The sequence below is a fragment of the Vulpes vulpes genome, chromosome 4 (assembly GCF_048418805.1).
Source record: "Vulpes vulpes isolate BD-2025 chromosome 4, VulVul3, whole genome shotgun sequence".
In the NCBI taxonomy this organism is placed as follows: Eukaryota; Metazoa; Chordata; class Mammalia; order Carnivora; family Canidae; genus Vulpes; species Vulpes vulpes.
The window spans coordinates 3,732,197-3,756,837 of NC_132783.1; the positions used below are offsets into that span (position 1 = coordinate 3,732,197).

At 35.6% G+C, this 24,641-nt stretch overlaps 1 protein-coding gene across 2 annotated transcripts in view; it reads right to left on the bottom strand.

The window, feature by feature from the left end:
- Positions 1-24,641, bottom strand: part of NAA15 (N-alpha-acetyltransferase 15, NatA auxiliary subunit) — an 83,603-nt gene that overhangs the window by 13,065 nt on the left and 45,897 nt on the right. For both annotated transcript variants that reach the window (XM_026018451.2, XM_026018450.2), the window contains exons 10-16: positions 22,479-22,551; positions 19,694-19,863; positions 17,290-17,442; positions 16,624-16,752; positions 15,321-15,534; positions 6,459-6,652; positions 1,824-1,932 (exon numbers count right to left, since the gene is read on the bottom strand). In XM_026018451.2, the coding sequence (XP_025874236.1) occupies positions 1,824-1,932; positions 6,459-6,652; positions 15,321-15,534; positions 16,624-16,752; positions 17,290-17,442; positions 19,694-19,863; positions 22,479-22,551 (1,042 nt within the window). The remainder of the gene's footprint in view (positions 1-1,823; positions 1,933-6,458; positions 6,653-15,320; positions 15,535-16,623; positions 16,753-17,289; positions 17,443-19,693; positions 19,864-22,478; positions 22,552-24,641) is intronic.

The following is a 24,641-nucleotide window of genomic DNA, read 5'->3' on the forward strand; positions in this document are numbered from 1 at the left end:
TCAGCTTAGATCATCATCTCAGGGTTGTGAGATCAAGCCCTGCATCGTGCTCTGTGCTGGGCATGGAACCTGCTTGAGATTCTCTCTTTCCCACTGTCCCCTTACTCCCACATTGTTTGCATATGAAAGAAAGAAAGAAAAGAAAAAAAGGAAAGAAAGAGAAAGGAAAGGGGAGCTGTATTAACTGCTGTTCTTTTTTCTTTTTTTAAAAAGATTTTATTTATTCATGAGAGACACACAGAGAGAGAGGCAGAGACATACGCAGAGGAGAAGCAGGGAGCTCACAGGGAGCCCAATGAGGGATTCAATCCCAGGACCCTGGAATCACGGCCTGAGCCAAAGGCAGACGCTCAACCACTGAGCCACCCAGGCATCCCTTAACTGTTCTTTAAAAGAAAAGTTTCTGGAACACCTGGCTGACTCAGCAGTTGAGTGTTTGCCTTGGGTTCAGAAGGTGATCCCAGAGTTCCCAGATCGAGGCCCACATCGGGCTCCCTGCGAGGAGTGTGCTTCTCCCTCTGCCTGTTGTCTCTGCCTCTCTCTGTCTCTCATGAATAAATAAATAAAATCTTTAATTACTGGGTCATTATTAAACTTATTTTCCGAATCATAACACAATCATTTTTGGAAAACAGAAATATCATAGAAAACACTGTAATCACTCAATCCATCAAAAGCCCATCTGTTATTTTTTTATCTATTTCCCCTTGGACCTTTTCCTATCTTATATACCCATGTAAAGATCTTAATAAAAATTAAAATCAAACTATAGTTTCGTGTCCTTTTTTCAAGCAATGCTATATACCAACTTTCCCCCAACATTATTATTAATTACTTTGGATAAACATGATTCTTTAAAGTTTTATTTATTTATTTATTCCTAAGCGACACAGAAAGAGAGGCAGAGACAGAGGCAGAGAGAGAAGCAGGTTCCATGCAGGGAGCCTGATGTGGGACTTGACCCCAGGACCCCAGGATCATGACCTGAGCCTGCAGGCAGACCCTCAAACACTGAGCCACCCTGGCGTCCCTGGATAAACATGATTTTTTTAATGGATATTCTACAGAAGTACCACTTCATTCAATCGCCTTCAGAACAGTTACTCTGCGTGGAGCAACACCCTTCTATCAGATCTTACCAATTTCTCTTCCCTTAGGCATGCATCACCTTAATGATACACTGTTTGTTTGTTTTTTTCAATGAACCACTTAGATTACAGCAATTTAATACCACAAAGGCTCAGTATCTATATGTAGTCTAGGCATTCTAAGTAAGACAACCAAGACCCTCCATTTATCTTTGATCTGACTGAGGCAATACAGACAACCTCTACATTATTTATGCACACTTTAGTTTTCTTTTTTTTTTTTTTTTTTACACTTTAGTTTTCTTAATGAATCTTCTTCCTTTCTATGTATCTTTTCTTTTAGAAATGTGATCCATCTTTCAAGATACACCTCAAGCACCACACTTTCTAACAACAGTTAATAATAACCAACATTTATTCAATGCTCATTTTGTATCAGGCACTAATATAAGCTCTATGTCACTAACTAATTTCATTCACACAGGCACGTGGTAACTACTATATTTGATCTTTATCCGAGTTATGGGTGTATATCTACTGTTGATTTTAACAGTCCTAGAAGAGATAATAGTATCATTTTACCTCCCCACAACATCTTGTACATATAGCACACATTTCTGTGAGAAGTTGCATTGGGGGAAAAAATCCTAGTGGTCAGACTACTGGATTAGGGTGTCTATATCTAAGAAATACAGTGATCAATTTTATCAGGGCCACTATACCCTAATTGCCTACCTTTCCTAAAGTAAATCTCAAAGGCAAAAAGATGCGTTTCTATCTTGTTCTTCACCAAGTTCTTCAACGGTGTTAAAAATTTAATAGCTTCTTCCAATGGAGTTTCAACCTAACAAAAATAAAAGATATTATACAAATGGAAGCAAGAGGAGGGGAGGGAGTAGGGGGTGAAGGATGTGATCTTATTCTGTCATAAACAATTCACTTTCTGGGTTGGTTGCTGTTGTTGTTGGTTTTTTTTTTTTTTTAATTTTTGGTGAAAAACACTTACCCATTACCCAAAAATACGTCATATTTTAACCTCCCATAATCTAAAGGAAGAGAATTTTGAACTCTAGAACTCTTCACTGGTCTTTACCCAAAGAGACTACATGATCTCTGGATAGAAACTATCCAACAAGTAAAAACAAAGATAAAACAGAACCAGGGAAACAAAGACAGTGAGATGAACAGGTAAGAGAGCCAAGGGGGTGGGGTGGGGGTGATGGGGGGAGGACAGAGGAAAGATGTTAAATACGATGAAGAGGGGTTAAGGAGAAGTAGGGAATATTACAGAATCAGTTAACATTCTTTTTAAATTCAAAGTGAAGCACGATCAAGCTATTAAGAAAAAAAGCAGTACAATATTCACTATCTTGCTTTGTTCAAAATTATATTCTATAGAATACATTATTTATTCCAATGCCATACTAATGGTGAGATGGCATTTGATAAGATTTATGTTTATCGAACTCTGTTTCTACCACCCTTTATTAATGACATAAGATGTCATATTAATTACATACTTGTAATATATCCTGAGCAGGTATAGGTTTAGTACATAGTTATGCTACTGTTACACTCCTAGACTGAGTATTTAGACAAAATTCTTCTCTGTAGACAAAGATGGGGACCACCACCACATTTATCAGAAACGCATTGAACATCTGTGCCTGTATTGGCCTTGTCTCATCACAGAAGCAGTAACAATTTATCCTTGATGGAATTTGGATTTGCCATACCTGTCCAACATGCCTCTGCTAATACAGTAACTGTGGCTTCACCAACAGATTCTGGCCAAGGAAATTTTTTCACAGCATTAAAAAAAAAAAACAAAAACAAAAAAACAAAAACTTAAGCAAAAAAGTGATGTCTATGATATTTACCTTACACTAATATGTAAGGTCGCTGGCATTATTCTGAAGGACACAGGCTCTGAACAAGAAATCAATATATGGCATTGTCATTCTAATAGCTGTAGATACCAAAAGACAGATGGGAGAGGGGCCCTCCTAAGTATGCCTTTCTCAGACATTTGTAAATATTTTGTTTCTGTGTCCTAAGATTTTGATTCTTTTTTTTTTTTTTTTCCTAAGATTTTGATTCTATGTCCTACTGAGTTGGAATTTGTAGTGGACAGGAGAGAAATTTCTACCAGGGAAAGGTAAAGAACTGGAAACTGGAAACTGAAATTGCAATGGAGCTGTATCGATCTTGATACATGAACTTCAGAGCATTGACTGAACCGAGGATCATTGTAATGACCAGGGTAAGTTACTACCAGAGAGATATGGCTGCTGTCACAGAATGGAAACAAGAAGTACAGGGAAGCAGAGTCAATACAAACATTATACTTACTGAAATGAAGTATTTAAACTTGGAAAAAGAAATGAGAAATTCTGCTTTCAATTCTAATAAATGAGAACATATGCTTCCACAAGAAATCTGGATATGCTGTCTACACATGTTTCTGTGTGCCTCGCATAGGTAAGATTTTCGTTAGGCTAAATCTGAGTATTTAAACATATGTATAACCACAAGGAAGCTAAATACGTTCTACATATACACATAATGAAGTTTAGGGTTAAAAGTGTATCAACAGGGATGAGTTCTAAAATCAATGCTTAAGATCAAGAAAAAAAGAGTATCATAAAAACTACACTTGAAAAATCCCTAAAGTTGTAAAGACAGATGTATAGAAATGAGTATTTACCAGTATTTGCATGGAAACTATATTAAGTACCAAAATAATAATCATTGTAGCAAAATGTTCCTGCTGGGAGAGGCATATAGGAACTGACATAGTCTAACCAAGTGGGAGTCATACTTCCTCCATCTTATACTCAGTTGGGGTCCTGTGTTCACTGAGTGGAGTATTATATGAAATTGCCAGATTTATGCATACTCATTTCTGTCTCTCAGAACAAAATTACAACCAGTAATGAAGATCTGAATTTACTTAAATTTAAAGAGATGTAGAATGGGGCTGTACTGTGTGGATGGGCAATATAAGAGATCTGCAAAGAGCAGTTTTGATCATATGTAACTTTTAAATTTATAAACTAATAATGTGCAGTCTAATCTGCACTACAATATGTTGTATAGGAATACATCTCCCTATACTCCCAGCATAGCAACAAAAAGTTTTACAACTATTCAACATTATACAGACAGAATACTAAGGACGCACTGATAAGGAGGAACTATGTGTGCACAGAAGGAAATAATCCAGCTGAGATGAATACTACCTGGAGGCAAGGAGGAGCATAGGATGGATGGTACAAGAGGGAAATCATAGATACCAATTACTGCTTCCTGGTTAAATTGGGAGAAATAAAGACTTCAGGTTTATGATCAGTTAACTGAATATTAAACTCACTAAACTAAACCTCTTCCTATTTTCCTTTTTTCTTTAACTGGAATTACTGCTAACTTAATAGTGCTTTTATATTATATATATAAAATCCTGAACTAGTGACACTAAATATACCACTTATAACATGAAAAATGATAAAATACAGAATCACAAAACATCACAATCTGGAAACTGTAAATCCAGACTTGGCAGGCAGCTCTTAATATACCCTACAATGCCATACCTTATTATGATGGCTTGGTGTAATCAAGCACTGCCACTATACTGGAGATACAAGTGTGGACGCTATATTAGAAGTGGGCATGCTAGGAAGCGTGCCTAGGAAGAGAAGTGTGCTATGTGCGTAACAGGTAAGAATAGCATATACTTAAGAATAATATATATTTAACAGCAGCCTATGAAAGTCCATCCCTTCCACTGGGCTCTTTCCAAATAAAGAGCATTTCTGTAGGCATTATTTTCTTCTGAGACTCTACAAACCTCTAGCTATAAATATCTAGACTATAACTTGACATCTGGCCCAAAAGCAGCCATGATAAGCTGGACACAAGGAAAATCCAACAGTCTATAAGGAGGCCTAGTATAAGAATTCTGCTCTTTGGTAAGTACCTCTATTAGAGGGTGACTAAACAATCCAAATAGATCCTCCCTTTAAGAAGTATAATGGAAGATATGTAGGATTACAAAGAAAAAAAGTCATTAAGAAAAGTCATGAGCTATAAAGAAAGCATGCAGACAGAATGATGGTGGCAGACAGTGACAGTGGTAAAAGTGGTAGTAATAAAAAAAGCTGAAGCATAAAGATGGAAGGCCCTTAAAGTTTATATTATACCTGAATAACTCTGCAATTCTCCACGAGGTCAATTTTCTGTGCTTCCTCGCTATTCTGTATATTCCTTCAATAAACTCCCAACAATAAAAAGGTAGTATCCTTGTTTGTAGAAGTTATACAATTGTTTGTGAAAAGATGTCAACATATCCTTTGAAATCCAAGCTAGATTTCTCTATGGTTCTTTTTCTTTTTCCCCTATGGTTCTTAAATAGCAATACTGCTACGAGATACTACTATCCACCTGCTCTATGTTAAAACTATTTTCCAACTCTACTTATTAGGTATTATAATTTTTCCTAGTTATAAGGTGGTTGATTTTGATTTTTTAGTTACTAGTCAGGCTAATACTGAACTCTAGGGCAATGTGCTTACTATATTTACTGCTTTAACATGATAAATTATGCAATTATTTTCACACGGAGAAGCTGACACCAAAGGACAGAAGAAACGTGCATAAGGGTATGTTACTAATCAAAATATTCATGTGACAATGAATACTTTGGTTTCAGCTTAATGGTTAAAAATGGCAGATACGATTTTGATTTAGGGGAAAATATATAGGGACTTTAAGGAAATTAGGTTCAAATGGCAAAGTCCAACAAATAAACTGACAAATGAGTGAGAGATAAACATATACACTCACAAAAAAAAAAAAAAAAAAAAAAAACATATACACTCACTTTTTAATAAGCTTTATTTGGCCTAGAAATAAAAAGCTGCATGTTGCCACTTATAACAGATGCTACATCCTTTGCACATATAGTTCCTTTAATCCTAACACTCCTGACTAGTGGATATTTTTTTTCCTAGTCCCATTTTATACATGAGACAACCATCAGAGAGGTTAGACAAAGTGTCCAAGACACAAAGTAAAGCGTAAGTGCCAATATGCGGACCCAGATCAGAATGACTCAAAAGCCTAAACTTTCCACTATACCATATTACACTACTTTGGATCCGGAGCAACATTCCAAGGTTTTGTTTTTGTTTTTTAATATTCCAAGTTTTAAATGTGAAATATGATATGGGAAAAAAGAAAGAAAATAGACAAAAAATTAAAATGATTCTTCACTCTAAAATCTATAATCAAATTGAATGAAACAGCATAAAATGACAACAGTTGGTCATGAAATTTCACTCAATTGTGCTAAACACTATTATTAAGTACCTTGGCCAGTTTCTCAGGGATAAGTTCTTCTTTTGGACCTCCAATTTCTTCATCATCATCATCCTTTTTCTTTTTCTGATTTCTCTGCTGCTTTTCTTTTTCTGCATTTTTTTTCTCTTCTTCTATCTGGGCTTTCTTTTGGGCTCTTCTTTGTTTATTTCGTAGCTTCTTTAGCTCTTTGTCAGACATGTTTGCTGTAGGCAACATGTTTTAATTAATTAAAAGCATATTAATCAGGTTAGTAATGATAAATCACTAACTGAATATTTCCATTAAAACTCTCATAAAAAATACTACATTTTACACATGTTCATGTGCCTATATGTACCTAGACATTTAATGGTTCCACATATGATAGAGAACACTCTGATCTCTTCAAAAAAATTTTTTGAAAACAGATGGAGACCTGGTGCCGCAACCATAGCAAAGCATAAAAGTATACAAGTTCCTCCAGCAATATTATACTTGAAATTCTAGAAATGTAACACGCTGTTTCATATTTCTATGGCTGTAGACTCTGCTTTTTCTTAGTTATACCTCTTTAAACTCATCAATTATTCATTCTCTACTTGGTGCTGCCACTACAACATATATTTTGCTTGTCACAATACTTTTTGTTTATACATGTGGTTCTCCTTTCAGACGGTGAATTCCTTGGTGGAAGAGACTCAGTTTTACTCCTAAATCTTTGTATTCTCAGGGCCTACTGCTATACAGAAAATATTCAAATATTTGTTATAGAATAATAAATAACTATATGGTAAATTAAAGGTCTGACATTGAAAATTAACAACAGCTCTTGTGGTATAAATCATGGAATGTCTCAAAACAAAGACTGAAAATCACTAGTACGCAATAATAAAGTGAAAAACCTATATTGTTTAGTTTTCAAGCAATAAATCTGAAAGTTACATGTGCAACTGGTATTTATTTAGATAACACTTATTGATACTAAGAAATGAAAAAGGTCATTCTAAAATATACCACGGAGTTAACTTTCAAATATGCCCATAAACTCTTTCCTTCAAAAGGTAGAGCCTATTTCCCCTTCCCTTAATTGTGGGCTATATTTAACCCACTTCCAACGAATGGAATATACTAGAAATCAAAGCATATGACATCCAAGATCAGAACATAAAAGTATGGTAGATTCCTCCTTGCTTTCTTCTGGACCACCACTTAGAAGAAACCAGCCTCATGCTGTGAAGATACACAAATAACCTTATGGAAAGACCCATGTGGCCAAAAAAAGGCCCCCGGCCATGAGAGTAAGCCATCTTGGAAGCAGAATCTCCAACTCCAACCACTCAGACGCTCTGGCTGCCACCTTGACTTCAATCTCCTGAGAGACTCTACATCTTTCAAAGTCATATATATAGCAAAGCTAAGTGGCTCCTGAGTTCTTGGCCCATAGTAACTCTGAGGTAATACATTTTTGTTATTTAAAGCTATGTGTAAGCGATCTGTTATACAGCAATAGATAACTAAGGCAGATTTTGGCACCTGGAAGTGGAGTGCTGCTGCAATAAAAATCTAAAATGTAGGACTGACTTTGGTTCTAGTTCTAGAGCATGGCAAATGGTAGAAAGACTTGGAAAAAAGGATTAATGAAAGCTCAAAGGATCTCCCGACTACTTAACAGAATCTAGATTTTGAAGAGGCTGCAAATGAAACATGATAGTCATATAGAGACAGAAAGTTTAATAATATGCATTTAATAATATTATAAAATGTATCAAATTAACTGGGTGATCTAGCTTAGAGGGATTCGGGCCAAAAAAAAGGGGTAATTAAGGTAGCACCTGATTCCTCTTGCAGCTTACAATAAAAACGCAAGAGAAAGAAACAAATGGAACAAGAACTTGACAGTTCTCAAAATTCTCAGCCTCTTCAGAAGGGCTGCTGAGCAAAGATCAAATTCAGAGCACTGCCAAAAAAAATATGTCAACAGAGAAAACAGAGATTGGCTTTAAATTTTTAAGACTCAGAACTCAGAAAAGATGGTGCCTCAGTTATTAGTCACCCAAAGGTTCTCTTCTCTTAAAAATTTTAAGTGGGTGATTCACAGATTCTTTCAAACAGAGCTTCTAAGAAACTCAAGCATGTTGTCCTTTCAGCAAAAGCTCTAGGTAACAAAGATATTTGCGCATGTGGCTTCCAATAAGATTTACAAAAGATCCATAAAGGTTTTAAGAGAACTCTATGGGCAGAAACAGCAAATAGTTTAGTCCAAACAGACTGTCCATTTAGATTAAAAGGAACAGAGATAGTATAAAAGACACCCCTAGAAAGGAGAAAAAATGAGTGGGAAATATCAGGGAGGGAGACAGAACATGAGAGACTCCTAACTCCGGGAAACGAACTAGGGGTGGTAGAAGGGGAGGTGGGCGGGGGGGGGGGGCGGGGTGTGTGTGACTGGGTGACGGCCACTGAGGGGGGCACTTGATGAGCACTGGGTGTTATCCTATATGTTGGCAAATTGAACACCAATAAAAAATAAATTTATTAAAAAATTTTAAAGACACCCCTAAATTTTGGAAGCAGACTGAAAAACTACTCAGATGCAAAAAATGCTAACTTTTTAAAAAAATAAAAAAATAAAAATAAATAAATAAAAATAAAAATAAAAATAAAAAAATAACTTAAGTAATCTCTACACCCAACATGGGGCTTGAACCCACAACCCCTATAACAAGAGTTGCAAGCTCTTCCAATTGAGCTGGCCAGGCGCCACACAAATGCTAACTTTTAAGAACAAGGAAATATGATGCAGAAGGTAGAACCAAGGACCCAGGGATAAGAACCAGGAACCATTAGAGAATTAATCCTACATTGTGAGTCCTAATCAACAAACAACTGCTATCCTAAACCTAACTAGACTTGAGAACTGACATGAATCCTATGTACCTCCCATTTCCCCCTCACCACTCCCCTTTTGAACAAGAATATTGACAATGGTACTCTATTCCTCTGCAATCAGTTTATATTGGACATGTACTTAGGCACAGAACTATACTTGAAGAGCTATACTAGCTATACTAAAGAAACCATACTCAAAACCTCATCAGCACTAGAACCTCATTTAAATATAACATTCTGGACTCTGAGCTAATGCTGTAATGGAATGAGACTTTTGAAGGCCTTGGAAGGGGCAAGTTTATTTTGCATGTAAGAATGATGTAAATAATTTGATTTGTGTCCAGAATACAGAACTTGGCAGTTAAAAATATGTCTACAAATTATTTGATTCTTCTCTCAAATACAGGTTATACTTGGTGACTCACTTCTACAAAGACAGAACATGAAGGTAGTGATGGAGTGTTATGTCAAGAGAACAGAACTTTTGGAAGTGTGTGGCTTCTTCCTTGCTTTCATGGCTAGCTACTATAGTCTTGAGGAACTGAAGAAACACTATAGAGAGACTAATGAATTAAAGCCACCTTTACAAAAGCCATGTGAGTGAGCCATCTGGGAAACGGATCTTCAAGCCCTAGTTAAGCTTTCAGATGATTACAGCCTCAGCCAACATCTTTTTTCTTTTTTTGAGAGTTTGAAAGTGAGAGAATGAGCGCGCGCGCGCACACACACGCGCACACACACACAAAGGGGAGAGAGAGAAGTAGGCTCTCCGCTGAGCAGGGAGCCCAATGTGGGGCTCCATCCCAGGAGCCTGGTATCATGACCCGAGCCAAAGGCAGAAGCTTAACCAACTGAGGTACCCAGGCACGCCAGCCCCCCAGCCAACACCTTTACAACTTTATTAAAGACCCTGAGCTGGAACAACCTAGATGCTTCTAAATTCCTAAACTATAGAAATAGTTAAACTGCTAAATTTAGGGAAATTTATTATGTGTCTATTGATAATAGATAACAACCATCAAAAACAAATACACACCTGCTTCTCTCTCTTCCTAGTAAAGAAGGCCTTGCTACTAAAAAAGAAAATTTCAAACAAGGACCAAAAATTACATTCTGGAAATACAAGACATTTATAAATGAATAACCACAAAAATTACGGCCTTTTAAGGACTTGTAAAATAACTGTTACCACTTATATCCTTACTACACACTAGATACCATGCACACATTTTATTTAATATCTTCAATAATCTCATGGGTTACAGTATAGTATTATTTAACATATGAGAAAACTGAGGTTTTCAGAGGAAAAATATTAACTCAAGAGTAATAATAAAAGGCAGGACAAGGATTTAAATCCACCTAACTCTGATTCCATAGTCTACGCTCTTTCTTTCCACTATGTTACACCATGAGTCAACAATCTTTTTCTATAATGGGCCAAATACTAAATATTTTCAGTTTTGTAAGCCATGGGTCTCTGGTGCTAACTAAACTCAGCTACTACAGCATAAAATTAGCCATAACAATACATAAACAAATGGGCTCAGTTATGCCCAGTAAAACTTTATTCATCAAATTAAACTGCAGTACAGATCTGGTCCACTTGCTATTTTGTAACCCTATTCTATATTATCTGCCACTGCCTTGAAAGGACTCACCTAGTTCATAACAATAGAGTTGCCATACAAAAATAGAGAAAGGAATAACCACATTAGATATTAACACAGAAATTAAGAGTTCAAATTCTGTTTCACTTAATGTAACACTAGTTATACCTGGATAAGCACTGTCTCAACTTTACCAGAATTACCTATTATCTGTGTGAATATAATAGAGACTCCGAATTTTTGCTTTAGAGAATTCTACTATGCTAGAATGTTGCACTATCTTAAAAACAAAACAAAACAAAACAAAACAAAACTGGGCAGCCCCGGTGGCGCAGCGGTTTAGCGCCACCTGCAGCCCAGGGCGTGATCCTGGAGACCCTGGATCGAGTCCCATGTCAGGCTCTCTGCATGGTGCCTGCTTCTCCCTCTGCCTGTCTCTGCCCCCCCCCCAACCCCCATGTGTCTCTATGAATAAAGTCTTTAAAAAAAAAAACTGTAGGGATCCCTGGGTGGCGCAGCGGTTTGGCTCCTGCCTTTGGCCCAGGGCGCGATCCTGGAGACCCGGGATCGAATCCCACGTCGGGCTCCCGGTGCATGGAGCCTGCTTCTCCCTCTGCCTGTGTGTCTGCCTCTCTCTCTCTGTGTGTGTGACTATCATAAATAAATAAAAATTAAAAAAAAATTATTAAAAAAAACTGTATGTATATGTATGTGTGTGCATTCATATATGTGTATACATAGCCAGTAACATCTAAACCTAGACTATACAGCGAAATCAACATTCACATAAGAAGGCAAAATTTAAAAAATCTGGCCACATAAAGACTTTCAAAGTTTACTGAAAAGATAAAAACAGGAGCAAAAAATAACTTCTCAACCAAAGGGTAACTATCAGATATTTACTACAAATAGTAAGCTTTATGGTGGACCATTAGAAACATTATGTTTAAAGATAAAAATGCAGCAATCATGCTACTGTTCCCATTAATTAGCAGTTTTAGCAACCCATATCAATGCAGTAAGGCATGGAAAAGAGAGGTATACAAAAACTACTAATGTTTACAGATTAATGTTAATAGCTTACATAGAAAAAATTTTTAAATCAACTGAAAAAACTACTAAACCTAGTATCAGAGTTCAACAGATACCAACTTGACAAAAACTATTAATATACATTTAGAATACCGAAATGGAAATAAAAGACATGTAGAGTTTTGGTAGTAAACTCACCAAAGTTATATGACAATTACACGAAAACATAAATAGAAGATACAGTGCATTCTAGCATGCAAAGATTCAAGATTATTAAGATATCCCCACCCCAAATGGTAATCTGGATCTTAAATCATTTCAAATTAAAAATTCCAAAAGAAAGTTTCTGACAGACAAGCTAATTCTATAGTTCAAATATAAAAGCAAGTTCATACAGAAGAAAAAAAATTTTTTTAAGATTTTATTTATTTATTCATGAGAGACACAGAGAGGGGGAGAGAGACAGAGAGTGGGTCAGAGACACAGGCAGAGGGAGAAGCAGGCTCCATGCAGGGAGCCTGACGTGGGACTTGATCCTGGGTCTCCAGGATCAGGCCCTGGGCTGAAAGCGGCGCTAAACCGCTGGGCCACCCGGGCTGCCTCAGTAGAAAATTCTAAAGACAGTTATAAAGAGAGACAAAGAGATCATAAGAACATAAACCTGTATACCGATGTCAATAACCACAGTATTAATGTCTTTTTTTTTTAAGATTTTATTTATTTATTCATAGAGATGCAGAGAGAGAGAGAGAGAGAGAGAGAGAGAGAGAGAGAGGCAGACACACACAGGCAGAGGGAGCAGGCTCCATGCAGAGAGCCTGACATGGGACTCGATACAGGGTCTCCAGGATCACGCCCTGGGTTGCAGGCGGCGCTAAACCGCTGTGCCACAGGGGCTGCCCAGTATTAATGTCTTTACAGTAAGTTCTGATGTTAGAATCAGATACCATACCCACAACCCACTCATTGTATTTCACAGTTTAGTTCATGATAAAGGTGGCATGTTTTTTTTTTTAAAGATTTTATTTTTAAGTAATCTCTACACCCAATGTGGGGCTCAAACTCACAATCTCAAGATCAAGAGTCACATCTACCACAGACTGAGCCAACCAGTCACCCTTAAAGGTGGTATTTTAAATTAGTGGGGAATATGACAACCTATCAACAAATACCGCTGAGGAATCAGCAGCCTATTTAGGGGTAATTAGCTGCCTTCTACTTCACATCTTTATATAAACAATTAACTGCAGATGAAGAGTGCCTGCGGGGTCATCGGGTGAGTGATTCCTGGTTTCGGCTGGGGTCATGATCTTAGAGTTGTGAGATTGAGCCCTACATCAAGCTCCACACTCAGACCAGAGCCCACCTGGGATTTCTCTCCCTCTGCCCCACCTCCAAGATGGGCGTGTTCTCTCTCTCCTTTATTAATAAAGACATACATACATACATTCTTTAAAAAGTCTAGGAATTATAAATCAGTTATTTTCCTCAAAATAACAAAAACATAAAGGATGGATAATTTTCTACATTAGCAATAAAGTAAAAGATAAGCTCAATATAGTATGTGTGGCAATAAAAACTGACAAACATTTTAAGGAAGACAATTTTGACACTATTTCAAATTCTCATACTCTTTAACCCAGTAATTTCCACTTCTTACGATCCACGGTAAATAAACAAGTGCAAAATGTTATACAAGGACATTTACTATAGTATTGCAATGGTGGGGGCGGGGGGGATCCCACATAGGTTCCTACATAGCTTTTAAAACAACTGATGAGGGCAGCCTGGGTGGCTCAGCGGTTGAGCATCTGCCTTCAGCCCAGGGCCTGATCCTGGAGACCCAGGATCGAGTCACACATCAGGCTCCCTGCATGGAGCCTGCTTCTCCCTCTGCCTGGGTCTCTGCCTCTGTGTGTGTGTGTGTGTGTGTGTTTGTGTGTGTCTTGTGAATAAATAAATAAATAAAATCTTTAAAAATATATATATATTTTAAAAATATATATTAAAAAAATAATAAAATAAAAAAACTAATGATTGTAAGATGTCCAGACGTGGAGCAAAACTATGAAAAAAAAGTCTAAGTTGCAGAATACTGGAGATAATATCACTAATTTATAGGGCTAAAAAAATAAAACAAATGAAAACCAAACAACTTCAAAGAACTTCCCTAAAATGTGTGTGTAGAGTTTACGTACACATAAAACTGGAATATGTAATTGTGTACAAAGGACACTGAACCTTTTATAGGGATAACCCTTAAAAGAAGATTATCTATGGGTGGGAGAATAGTGAAAGGGGATTTTTATAATTGCTAGTGTACTTCTGAATTAATTTTGTACAATTAGAGTTCAAATATACACATGTACATAACTTGTATACAAATGCACATAAATTGTACATTATTTGTATAATTTGAAGAGGTGAAAGGGAGGAATAGAGTGAACAAAAAGATAAAAGAAGCCAGAGGATCACAGCTCTCAGCTTTAAATTGTTTTGTAGATTCTTACTGGCATTTTCTTTCTAATTGAAGAGGCAACCACAGGTAGAGGATCAAGTAAAATCTATACAGGGGTTTCAATGTGTGATTTTAAATTTTAATAAAAATTAACAAAAGAATCCAAAGGTCTTTATCAGGAAGGATACAGAAAACAACCAACCATAACTTCAGAAGAGGAATAAGCTCAGGACTGAGTATGTTACTGATACACTTTTTTCTGCCCCACCTCATGTTACATTTTTGCCATGAATAACTCACAAAATATTTAGGAGTATAATTAATTTATATCCTTCTACATGCCTGATCATTTTTATTCTGAGATCCTTTTCCAAATAATTATCTAAGGATGTCTATCTGGCATCATGGTATAAAAACAGCACTTTAAAAACTGGCCAAATGATAAATCACTTAGCAATTTTACTAGTTTAATTCCAAGCTGGCTTTTAATGTTCAAGCAACATTGACCTTTCACTAAGTTAATTATAAATATTACAAAGAAGAATAACTAGATACACTGACAACCAATAATAAAGTAGAGTGCCGACACTAATGATACAGTTAGCAATTTATAGTACTGTGTAAACCAGATATTAAATGTTAAACTCATGGAATTCAACTTCCTAAAAAGCTAACAATCAGTTACAAATTAAATTCTTACTTAACTTTTGAAAGCATAAACAGTATTTTTCTTTTATTGCTTAGAGAAATCCACAAAATGTCCATCACCATTTTCTAAGCATGTATTAAACATCTTCCCACAAGGTGCTTACTAAAAAGCTCAAGAAAAATCTATGTTACCCAAAAATACAAATACACATATATACACCATAGCAAACAAAAAGAAATCTTTGGATATTATACCTGTATCAGCTTCATGTTCTTTATTCTCATCTGTAAGCGGGTTGTCATGAAGCTTCAAATAGATCTCTATAGCAATTCGTGCTGCTTTGAAGTAAAATGGATGCTGTCGAAGTACATCTTCTAGTTTTAATAAGTCCACATATGATCTAAGGGTAATCTTCCTCATACAGTAAGTATGAAAGTCAAACTGGTCATCAGTGATTTCTATAAAATGCTAACAAAATTATCTTTTTTTATTATACTGAAGTATAACAATGTCAAAGAAAACTACAGAAATCAAAGTCTTGGAATTACTTGTTTCCTACACATTAAAAGTAAAAAAACATTAAAAATTACAATCACCCAGTATCAATATTTTGCATATCAAATAAGCAAATACAATTGGCTATTCCTTAGCAGAGTATATGGTATTCACCGAGGACTGAATTATTTGGTGAATGAAAAAGAAACACATGATTTTAAACATATATATTTATTCCTTCCTTAATCATACTTAAATAAAGCTTAGCATAACAAATCAAAACATAATTTATTAGTATAAATGATACAGTACATTTACACATTAAACATTCAGTTTTTATATTCAGAATGACATGCAAAGACTGTATGTAGTATTTGGTAATTTTTCTGAAAATATAAATCTTAGTCCTACACAATGTTATGTGGGAGAGAAATAATTAGCATGTAAGTCAAGCAACCAGAACCTAACACACTTTAAGCTCTGGGGTTCTCGACTTGATAAGAGAACAGCATGAATATATAAATTATCTTTATCTGTGAAAAACACAGAAAAGGAAAGCCAATCACTAGTGACAGAAATGAATCAGAAGAGAACTTAAGATGAATGTATCAGAAAATGAGGAATTACATAGGCTACAGAAATACTGTAATAAAGGATTCAAACCTTGTACTTTATGATTATCAAGGTTATATTGCATCACCAATCAACCCCATACCACACAGCTTTCTAGGGTAACTTAATGAGCTTTGTATTACTGAAGATGCAACAACAATTTGAAAGAAACATTCAAAAGTCAATAAAAACATAACCAAGATACAAACTTTCCATCAAGTTTTTTTTTTTCCCATCAAGTTTTTTACATGAATTCTTGCTGAAAAGCAGACAATGGGCAAGTCTGCTGAAAATGTAGTCTATAACATTTACATCAAAAAACTGAAAAAAATGTGAGCACTAATATTTAGAAGTCACTTACTGTGAATTATAAAGAAAGGAAAAAACAGTAATTGTCCAAAACCTTCAACATATAATAAAATGAGAAACTCATACATATATGGTACTTACTCTCTCAATCTCATGACATTTCTTAAGTGCTTCACCAAATTTATTCATTGCTTTATAAGCCTGGGCACATTCTGTCTGGAACCACATGCACTGCATTTCATTCAAATTCTCTACCGCTGATGTTCCTTCCTATATGAAAATTACATACATTCAAGACCATTTCTTATCAAATAAACCATTTTACCATAGAATTTAAGAAGGAAAATATGGTCAATCGATTTGAATTCTTTCAAAATCAATTTCTATCTCTTTAACCATTTTTAGAGTAAGAGAGAACTGCTATTATGTGTAAGAAATTAGAATTATATTTCTAATCACTAAAAAAAGTTCCTTTTAAATAATCAAAAGATCTATATAACTGGGGTTGGAGAGTAACGTAAGAAATAGAACTAGCACACAGCATGTAGTCAATTAACATTAGTTCCTGTCCTCCTTAAAAAAACTCATATAAACATACATTGATATAAATCAGTTTAAAAACCCATCATACAAACTACTAAAAATAAAATTATGTTTTATACTGATACTGATTTCAGTTTCTTCCTGATAAGGCAATTTAATTAAAATCCCATTTTGATACTAAAAATGCTAGAAACAAATTCTGAAAAAACAAGCAATGTATACAAGTATAAACTGTTTATTTGTAAGATTACAAGCTGTACAAACCCTTGTAAATTTCGAGCACATTTCTTCAGCCTCTTTTATCAGATTGGCTTTTAGCATGTACTTTGCACACTTGGAATTGATAAATCTGTCTGCTGTGTCCAAGGCCTGTGCCTCATCCATCCACCTTGCAGCTTCTCTAATATTTCCAGCATGCTTATAGAAAAGCAAAATAAACCAGTCAGTATGCTAATTTTACTATGCAGGTAATTAGTTACCTATTGATAAATACCTAAAACACAAATGGAAAAAAAGGTATTCTTCTGACTGATCTTAAGACCCTGATCAATGTAGATGCATATATTTTAATACTTTTCTGGGCATGTAGAACATAGGCTGACAGTAAAGAACTGTTTTATTTTTTTAATTTAATTTAATTTAATTTAATTTAATTTAATTTATTTATTTATTTATTTATTTATTTATTTATTTATTTATTATTTACGATAGTCACACACAGAGAGAGAGAGAGAGAGAGGCAGAGACACAGGCAGAAGGAGAAGCAGGCTCCATGCACCGGGAGCCCGACGTGGGATTTGATCCCGAGTCTCCAGGATCGCGCCCTGGGCCAAAGGCAGGCGCTAAACCACTGCGCCACCCAGGGATCCCAAGAACTGTTTTAATAATACTGTTTACTGTTAGACTTCACTGCTTGTATCAGTGGCACATAATGAATACTCAAAAACAATGGCTGAATTCAAGAATAAATGATAAGCAAAATCTTTAAGTCAGAATAACAAAGTTTTTCTGAGCATATGCATCATGTCTGAGCATAAGAGAAATTCTGTCAACATAAAAGAACACTCATTTAAAAAAATTATTCATCAACATTGAAAAGTTTTTTTTTTTTAAAAAAGGGCAAAAGTATGGACAAATTTCTACCCTAAAGGAACCACGGAAACATTATTCCTTATTACTGGACATTCCACAAGGCTCTAATAATGTAAATATTCTAATTTACATTCTTGGTCCATTTTGTCAAAGCCACAAAACTATGAGCACAACCTGGCTTTTTAAAGTGCTTTTAAAACAACACTTAATTTCATTATTTTTTGGTAAATAAACTTTTTTAAAAGATCTTATTTATTTATTCATGAGAGACACAGAGACATAGGCAGAGGGAGAAGCAGGCTCCATGCAGGGAGCCCGATGTGGGACTCGATCCTGGGACCACAGAATCAAGCCCTGAGCTGAAGGCAGATGTTCAACCTCTGAGCCACCCAGGCATCCCTTTTTGGTAAATAAATTTTAAGTTCACAATCTCTTCCCTAAGAGCTTTTATTACTGGGATCCCTGGGTGGCGCAGTGGGTTAGCACCTGCCTTTGGCCCAGGGCGCGATCCTGGAGACACGGGATCGAATCCCACGTCGGGCTCCCGGGGCATGGAGCCTGCTTCTCCCTCTGCCTGTGTCTCTGCCTCTCTCTCTCTCTCTGTGACTATCATAAATAAATAAATAAAAATTTTTTAAAAAAGAGCTTTTATTACTTTTATTTGTATTAAGAAGAGAAGAGCCAAGTTTCTTTTAAGATCATGCTAAAACATATAATTGAAGATTCTCAAGTAACAGCAACAAGTTAAGACGACGGCAGTCTGGGTGGCTCAGCGGTTTAGCGCAGCCTTCAGCCTAGGGCGTGATCCTGGAGACCCGGGATCGAGTCCCACGTCAGGCTCCCTGCATGGAGCCTGCTTCTCCCCCTCTGCCCATGTCTCTGCCTCTCTCTCGCTCTCTCCCTCTCCCTCTCTCTCATGAATAAATAAAATCTTTTAAAAAGTTAAGAAGACAAGAACAATAGTATAATCTTCAGTTTCATTTCATTAAAATTACCAGATACTGATCATGATCATACTCAAATGCTAAGAGAAACAAACCTGTCACAGTAAATTAAATACTTCTGAGTATCTATACTCTTATTACTTAAAACCAAGAAAATAACCAGATGTGTGTATGTGTGAATGTATAAGAATAAATAATATGGGGGTGCCTGGGTGGCTCAGTTGGTTAAGTGTCTGCCTTTGAGTCAGGTCACGATCCCAGTGTCCTGGTATTGAGCCCTACATCAGCCTCCCTGCTCAGCAGAGAGCCTGCTTCTCCCTCTCCTGCTCCCCCTGCTTGTGCATGCGTGTTCTCTGTCAAATTAATTAATTAATATATCTTTCTTTAAAAAGAATATATAATATGAACAACAAAATATCTGAATAATCATATGCATGTATATCTGTATGTGTATGTAGAGATATGAGTAAATTATCATGACCATGACAAATCAAAAAATAAACAGACTGAGAAATGTTCTACACTTATTCCAAGTTTTCCGAGCCATCAAATGTATCATTTTTGTTACAAAAGTATAGAAAACAGTTTTTAAAAGACTCATTACCTTATTAAAAAGGGGGGAATATTTTTACCTTATAGATTTTAGCTTTCACAAGAAAGAGTTCTATCAATGTAGGTGTACTTTCAATAGCGGTATTTATGTATTCCAGAGCGATCGATGGCTGACCAATTTTGTCATAATGCTGTGCCAAGTAGTATTGGACCCAAAGTAATGTGGTTGGTGGTTCCTCTTTTCCATCATCTTTAAAAAGTGGGAGAGGTGGGTGGGAGAGGAAATAAGCCAAGATTAGTCATTACATATATGATGAGAGTACCCACCTCCAAATGGCTTTATCTTTATTAATAAGGAAAAGCAGTTTGAACTATTTATGTATCTAGTTATAAAACCATCCTTAAATTTATAAGATCTTTGGAAGGGATCATGCTGTCTGTTCTGTATCATTACAGCCCCTAACACAATGCCTTGAATTTAGTAAGAACTTTATATATATAATAAATACGGCAGATAAATGAGATCAAAGATATTAAAAATTACCTAAAAAAAGAAACTGAAAGGAGTGGGGGTAGACAAGTTGTGCTAGTGCTATGAAAGTGTAATGATCAGGATGTTATTTATGAGGGGCAAAAAAGGTATCAAAAATATTCTGATTTTCCATTAATGTGAAATTAAAAAAAAAAAAGACCTGACTGCTTAATTGGGTTTCTAGCTAATGTACTAAACTATACATAAATATACTTGTAATGTGGTTGAGTTTGGGGTGATTATAATATTAATATATTTTAATATTATGCTGATATGCAACGATGCAGAATTTAGGTCAAATAAAAACTATTCCCCAAAAATGACAGAAGTAAAAATGCTTACTCTACATTTTAGTTCATAATTTAATTTTTATACACTCACAAGAAAATGTGTAAGTTAAATATACAACCCACACATTATAAAATAGTTTTTTAATACCAATATCTAAAATCTAAGAACTGTCATTTGCTTTCAAAGAAAGCAATGGATTGCTTATTTTTATCCTAGTAAAAGTAGGATGGCTCAGTGGACAAACAATAGGAGTGGAACTCACCAACTCCCGATCTGATAGATCTGCAACTAAAGTGCTGCATATTCTTGGGCATGTCATTGAACCTCTTCCACATTTGTAAAATATGTAGGAAAATGCTGATAATCAAAGGAACATCATGATGATTAACCAATGAAACCATGGTAACGCCTTCTAAAAAGTATTATTAAAATTAATCTGAGACCTAGAAACAATGATCAACCCAATAGCAATGAGCATCCCAGGTCCCATACTGGGCTTTCCCACTAAGAACCAGGGCTCCTTTGGAAAAACAAGTGATTCCAGGTCTGCTATGGGCAGTGTACCGATGAACTGGAATATCTGGTCATACCAAACTGCAAAAAAGCTACGTGAAGGCTGGAACCATTTGAAACTGCAATGATTTAAAACATCAAGTATGTTTAAACCCATGAATTTATAATACCTTTAAAATGTGCTCTGGCATCTTTGAAGGATGCTACTAAATGAATTCATTATTTTGAAAACTGATAAAGAACAACAACAAAAAGTATGAGATACAGGGGAAAGCAGCAGCATTTATCTTGCTTTTCCTATATAAACCAAAATACTGGATAAACAGGTAACAGATGAAGGGAAATTTCTCAAGATAATAAAAGATGAATGACAGATTATCACTAGCTTATAATTCCTGACAGTTGCTAACATACAAACACTAAGTGCCTCCTGGTCTAAGAACATACTACACCACACCCATGAAATAACCTTTTTCACCCCCTGTATTTAAAAAGAAACAAACAAACAAAAAAGTGAATCTCATTAAGCCTCTACCTAGACCTGTCCATTAGAAGCTTCTACAAGGATGGAAACATTCTGTATTTGCCCTGGCCATTATGGTAGTAGGCATGGGCTTTATACAGCTATTGAGCAGCACCTGAAATGTGGCTACTGCAACTGAAGAACTGAATTATTAATTTTACTTAATTTAAAAAATTTTAATAATCACATTTGGCTAACAGTTATTATACTAGACAGCACAGCTCTACAGCCAACTACCAATTTGTAACAACTCAGAGAATAGAGGAACATGTTAAGCAAAACCATGCAAGTCCATTCAGCAAAATCTAGACTGTAGAAAACTTAAGAAAAAAAAATTAAAAATTTTAAGCAAATAAATTGCAGGAAATAGAGCAAACAGAACACCTATAGATTTTTTATAAGAGAGTTGAGATATATCAAATTTAAGAGTATAGATTTCATATGGGTCCTCACTCAAACAAACTTGAAAACCAAAGAGGGGGGAAAAATGACATTTCTAAGATAACTAGAAATGTAAGGAAGCATGGGATTTTTTTTTTCTTTGACAATAAGAAAGCATTAATGTTCAAGAGTGGTGATGATATTATGGTTATGATCGTTAGAATACTAAAATAATCATGGATAAAATGATGCAATGTTTGGGACTTGCTTCAGAATAACATGGGAACAGAGGGAAGTAGGTAAGACTATTGATGAAATATGTTTTCCCAGGAGTTAAAAATTATTGAAGTTGGAGGGTACGTAAATGATGGAGGATCACTGTATGATTAGATCTAGTGTTGAAGATGTTTTAAATTCTACACTTTTTGTCAAGAAGACAATATGATTCTCTTCTTGGCCAAATATTCTCACACAATGTGCAAATTAATGCATCTCCATCCTTAAAAAGTTTAAATATACTAGGCTTACTGTCTAAATTATGAACAATAATGACCTTCTGATTAAGAATTCCAATAAAATATTAAAAATTTCAAGATGTTTTTAAACATAAAACATGAGCACTTACCATTAGGGTTAAATAACCGGCAGCTTTTTAAAGACGTTTCATAACCTACTACTAATTCTTCTATGATTGCCACCTAGAGTACAAACACACAAGCACATTTTGATAAAAAATATATACATGCAGTTACTACTCTTGTACAAAAACATGTTATTTACTATTAGCTAAATCAACATTCACACACGCACACGCGTGCACACATGCACACACCCTTTTATAAACCTCTTAACCTATGGATAAAAACTTAAAAACAAGTAAACCATACATTTTTGAAGGGGTTATTTTTTTAAGGTATTAAGGTAAACTTTTAAGGCGCCTGGATGGCTCAGTTGGTTAAGCATTCGACTTCTGATTTTGGCTCAAGTCATGATATCAGGGTCCTGGGATCAAGCCCCGTATCAGGCTCCATGCTCAGAGGCAAGTCTGCCTGTCCCTCTCCCTTTATCCTCCTCCTGCTCATATCTGCTCGCTTTCTCTAAATAAATAAATATATATATAAATATTTATTTAAAAAAAAAAAATACACACACACACACACACACACTTAAAACTTAGTGGCAACTCCTTCCCTGCTAGAAAATAGTGCATCAAGCTGAGCTAGAAATCAGGAAAAGGTTGGATTAAAAGAGGTAATATTGTGGATGACATTTATCTTGGTTCATTTTTATCTCAACTCACATAAATAACACCCACAATTAACATCTGTCCTTCAGGAATCAAATTCAAAACTATGTGAAAAGAGAAATTCCAAGTATACAAAAGCATCAACTCTCAATTTTAGAGTCCAAGGGAATGCATTAGTGAACTGGAACATAGAAGAGTGGGTGGATTTCTGAAATCCAGGATAACGAGCGGATGTCCAGGTTCTGGTTTCTCCTGAGTCATGACTATACCACTTGCTCCTGACTTTGTAAGAGATCTGTGAATACTTTTAATTTATTAATTCCCTTCTTCACTTAATCCATCTATAATGGATTTCTGTTACTATAGAAGCTCTCCTAAATGACCTCAACTTAACCGACAACAGATTAACACCAGCTCTCTCCATTACCTCAGAAAATTGAGGACTGAATGGTCACAGCTAGGTTATTCTGGTGCGCCCATGTTCTTCTGCTCCCACAAGTTGAGCTACATGTTTACTAAGAGTTTTGTTTTCCCAAACCTGTTTGAATCAGTTGCATTTATTATCATTATAGAATTTCATTATGCAAACTTATGAAATAAGAACAAAAGAAAAAACTGAAGTTGAATACTATGGAAAGACTCAAGGCTAAATTAGATACTTCTAATCAATTTAGGTTTCAATGATATGGAAAGACTCAATGATATGGAAAGACTCAAGGCTAAATTAGATACTTCAAATCAATTTTGGTTTCAATGATACAACCATAAAGGGGAAAATCGTAATATATATTGCTTCTACAATCAAGACTATTTCATAAGCATCAAGTTCCCATGCTACTGAAACTGAAAACAGAATACATTTTATGAATGTGATTTATGTAATTTAAAAAAGTGAAAGTCATCAATGAAGCCCATATTTCAGGCCTCTCAACCAAAGACTGGAAAATAAGCACACCTTCTGTGCTTCAGTGTTTAATTACATTAAAGTGTTTACCATGCTTAATTTGTCCCATCTTTCTGATCCTTCACTATAACTGATTTCTTTTTATCCAACCAACATGTCTTGGTATCACTGTACTTGCAAGCAAAATAATCTGAATTAAGATTAAAACACTGTCTTAATAAGCAATTTGAGTATCATTAACAGCTAAAGAGTCTAGTTAACTAGCTTACTGGGACACCAAACAAATTCTGCTGGCAGAATTTTTTTCTACCAAATAAAAAAGGAGAATGATTACTGAGCTAAACCTTAGTTTAAAAATCACTTCTGGGATGTCTGGTGGCTCAGCAGTTGAGTGCCTGCCTTTGGCCCAGGGTGTGGTCCCGGAGTCCTGGGATCGAGTCCCACATCGGGCTCCCTGCATGGAGCCTGCTTCTCCCTCTGCCTGTGTCTCTCCCTCTGTCTCTCATGAAAAAATAAAAAATCTTAAAAAAAAAAAAATCACTTCTGACTTTTACCACGGACAAGGATTAGAAAAAATTCTGAAGAAATAACTACCTCACCAACTTTTTATACCAAACTGACTCAAAGTAAATAACAGA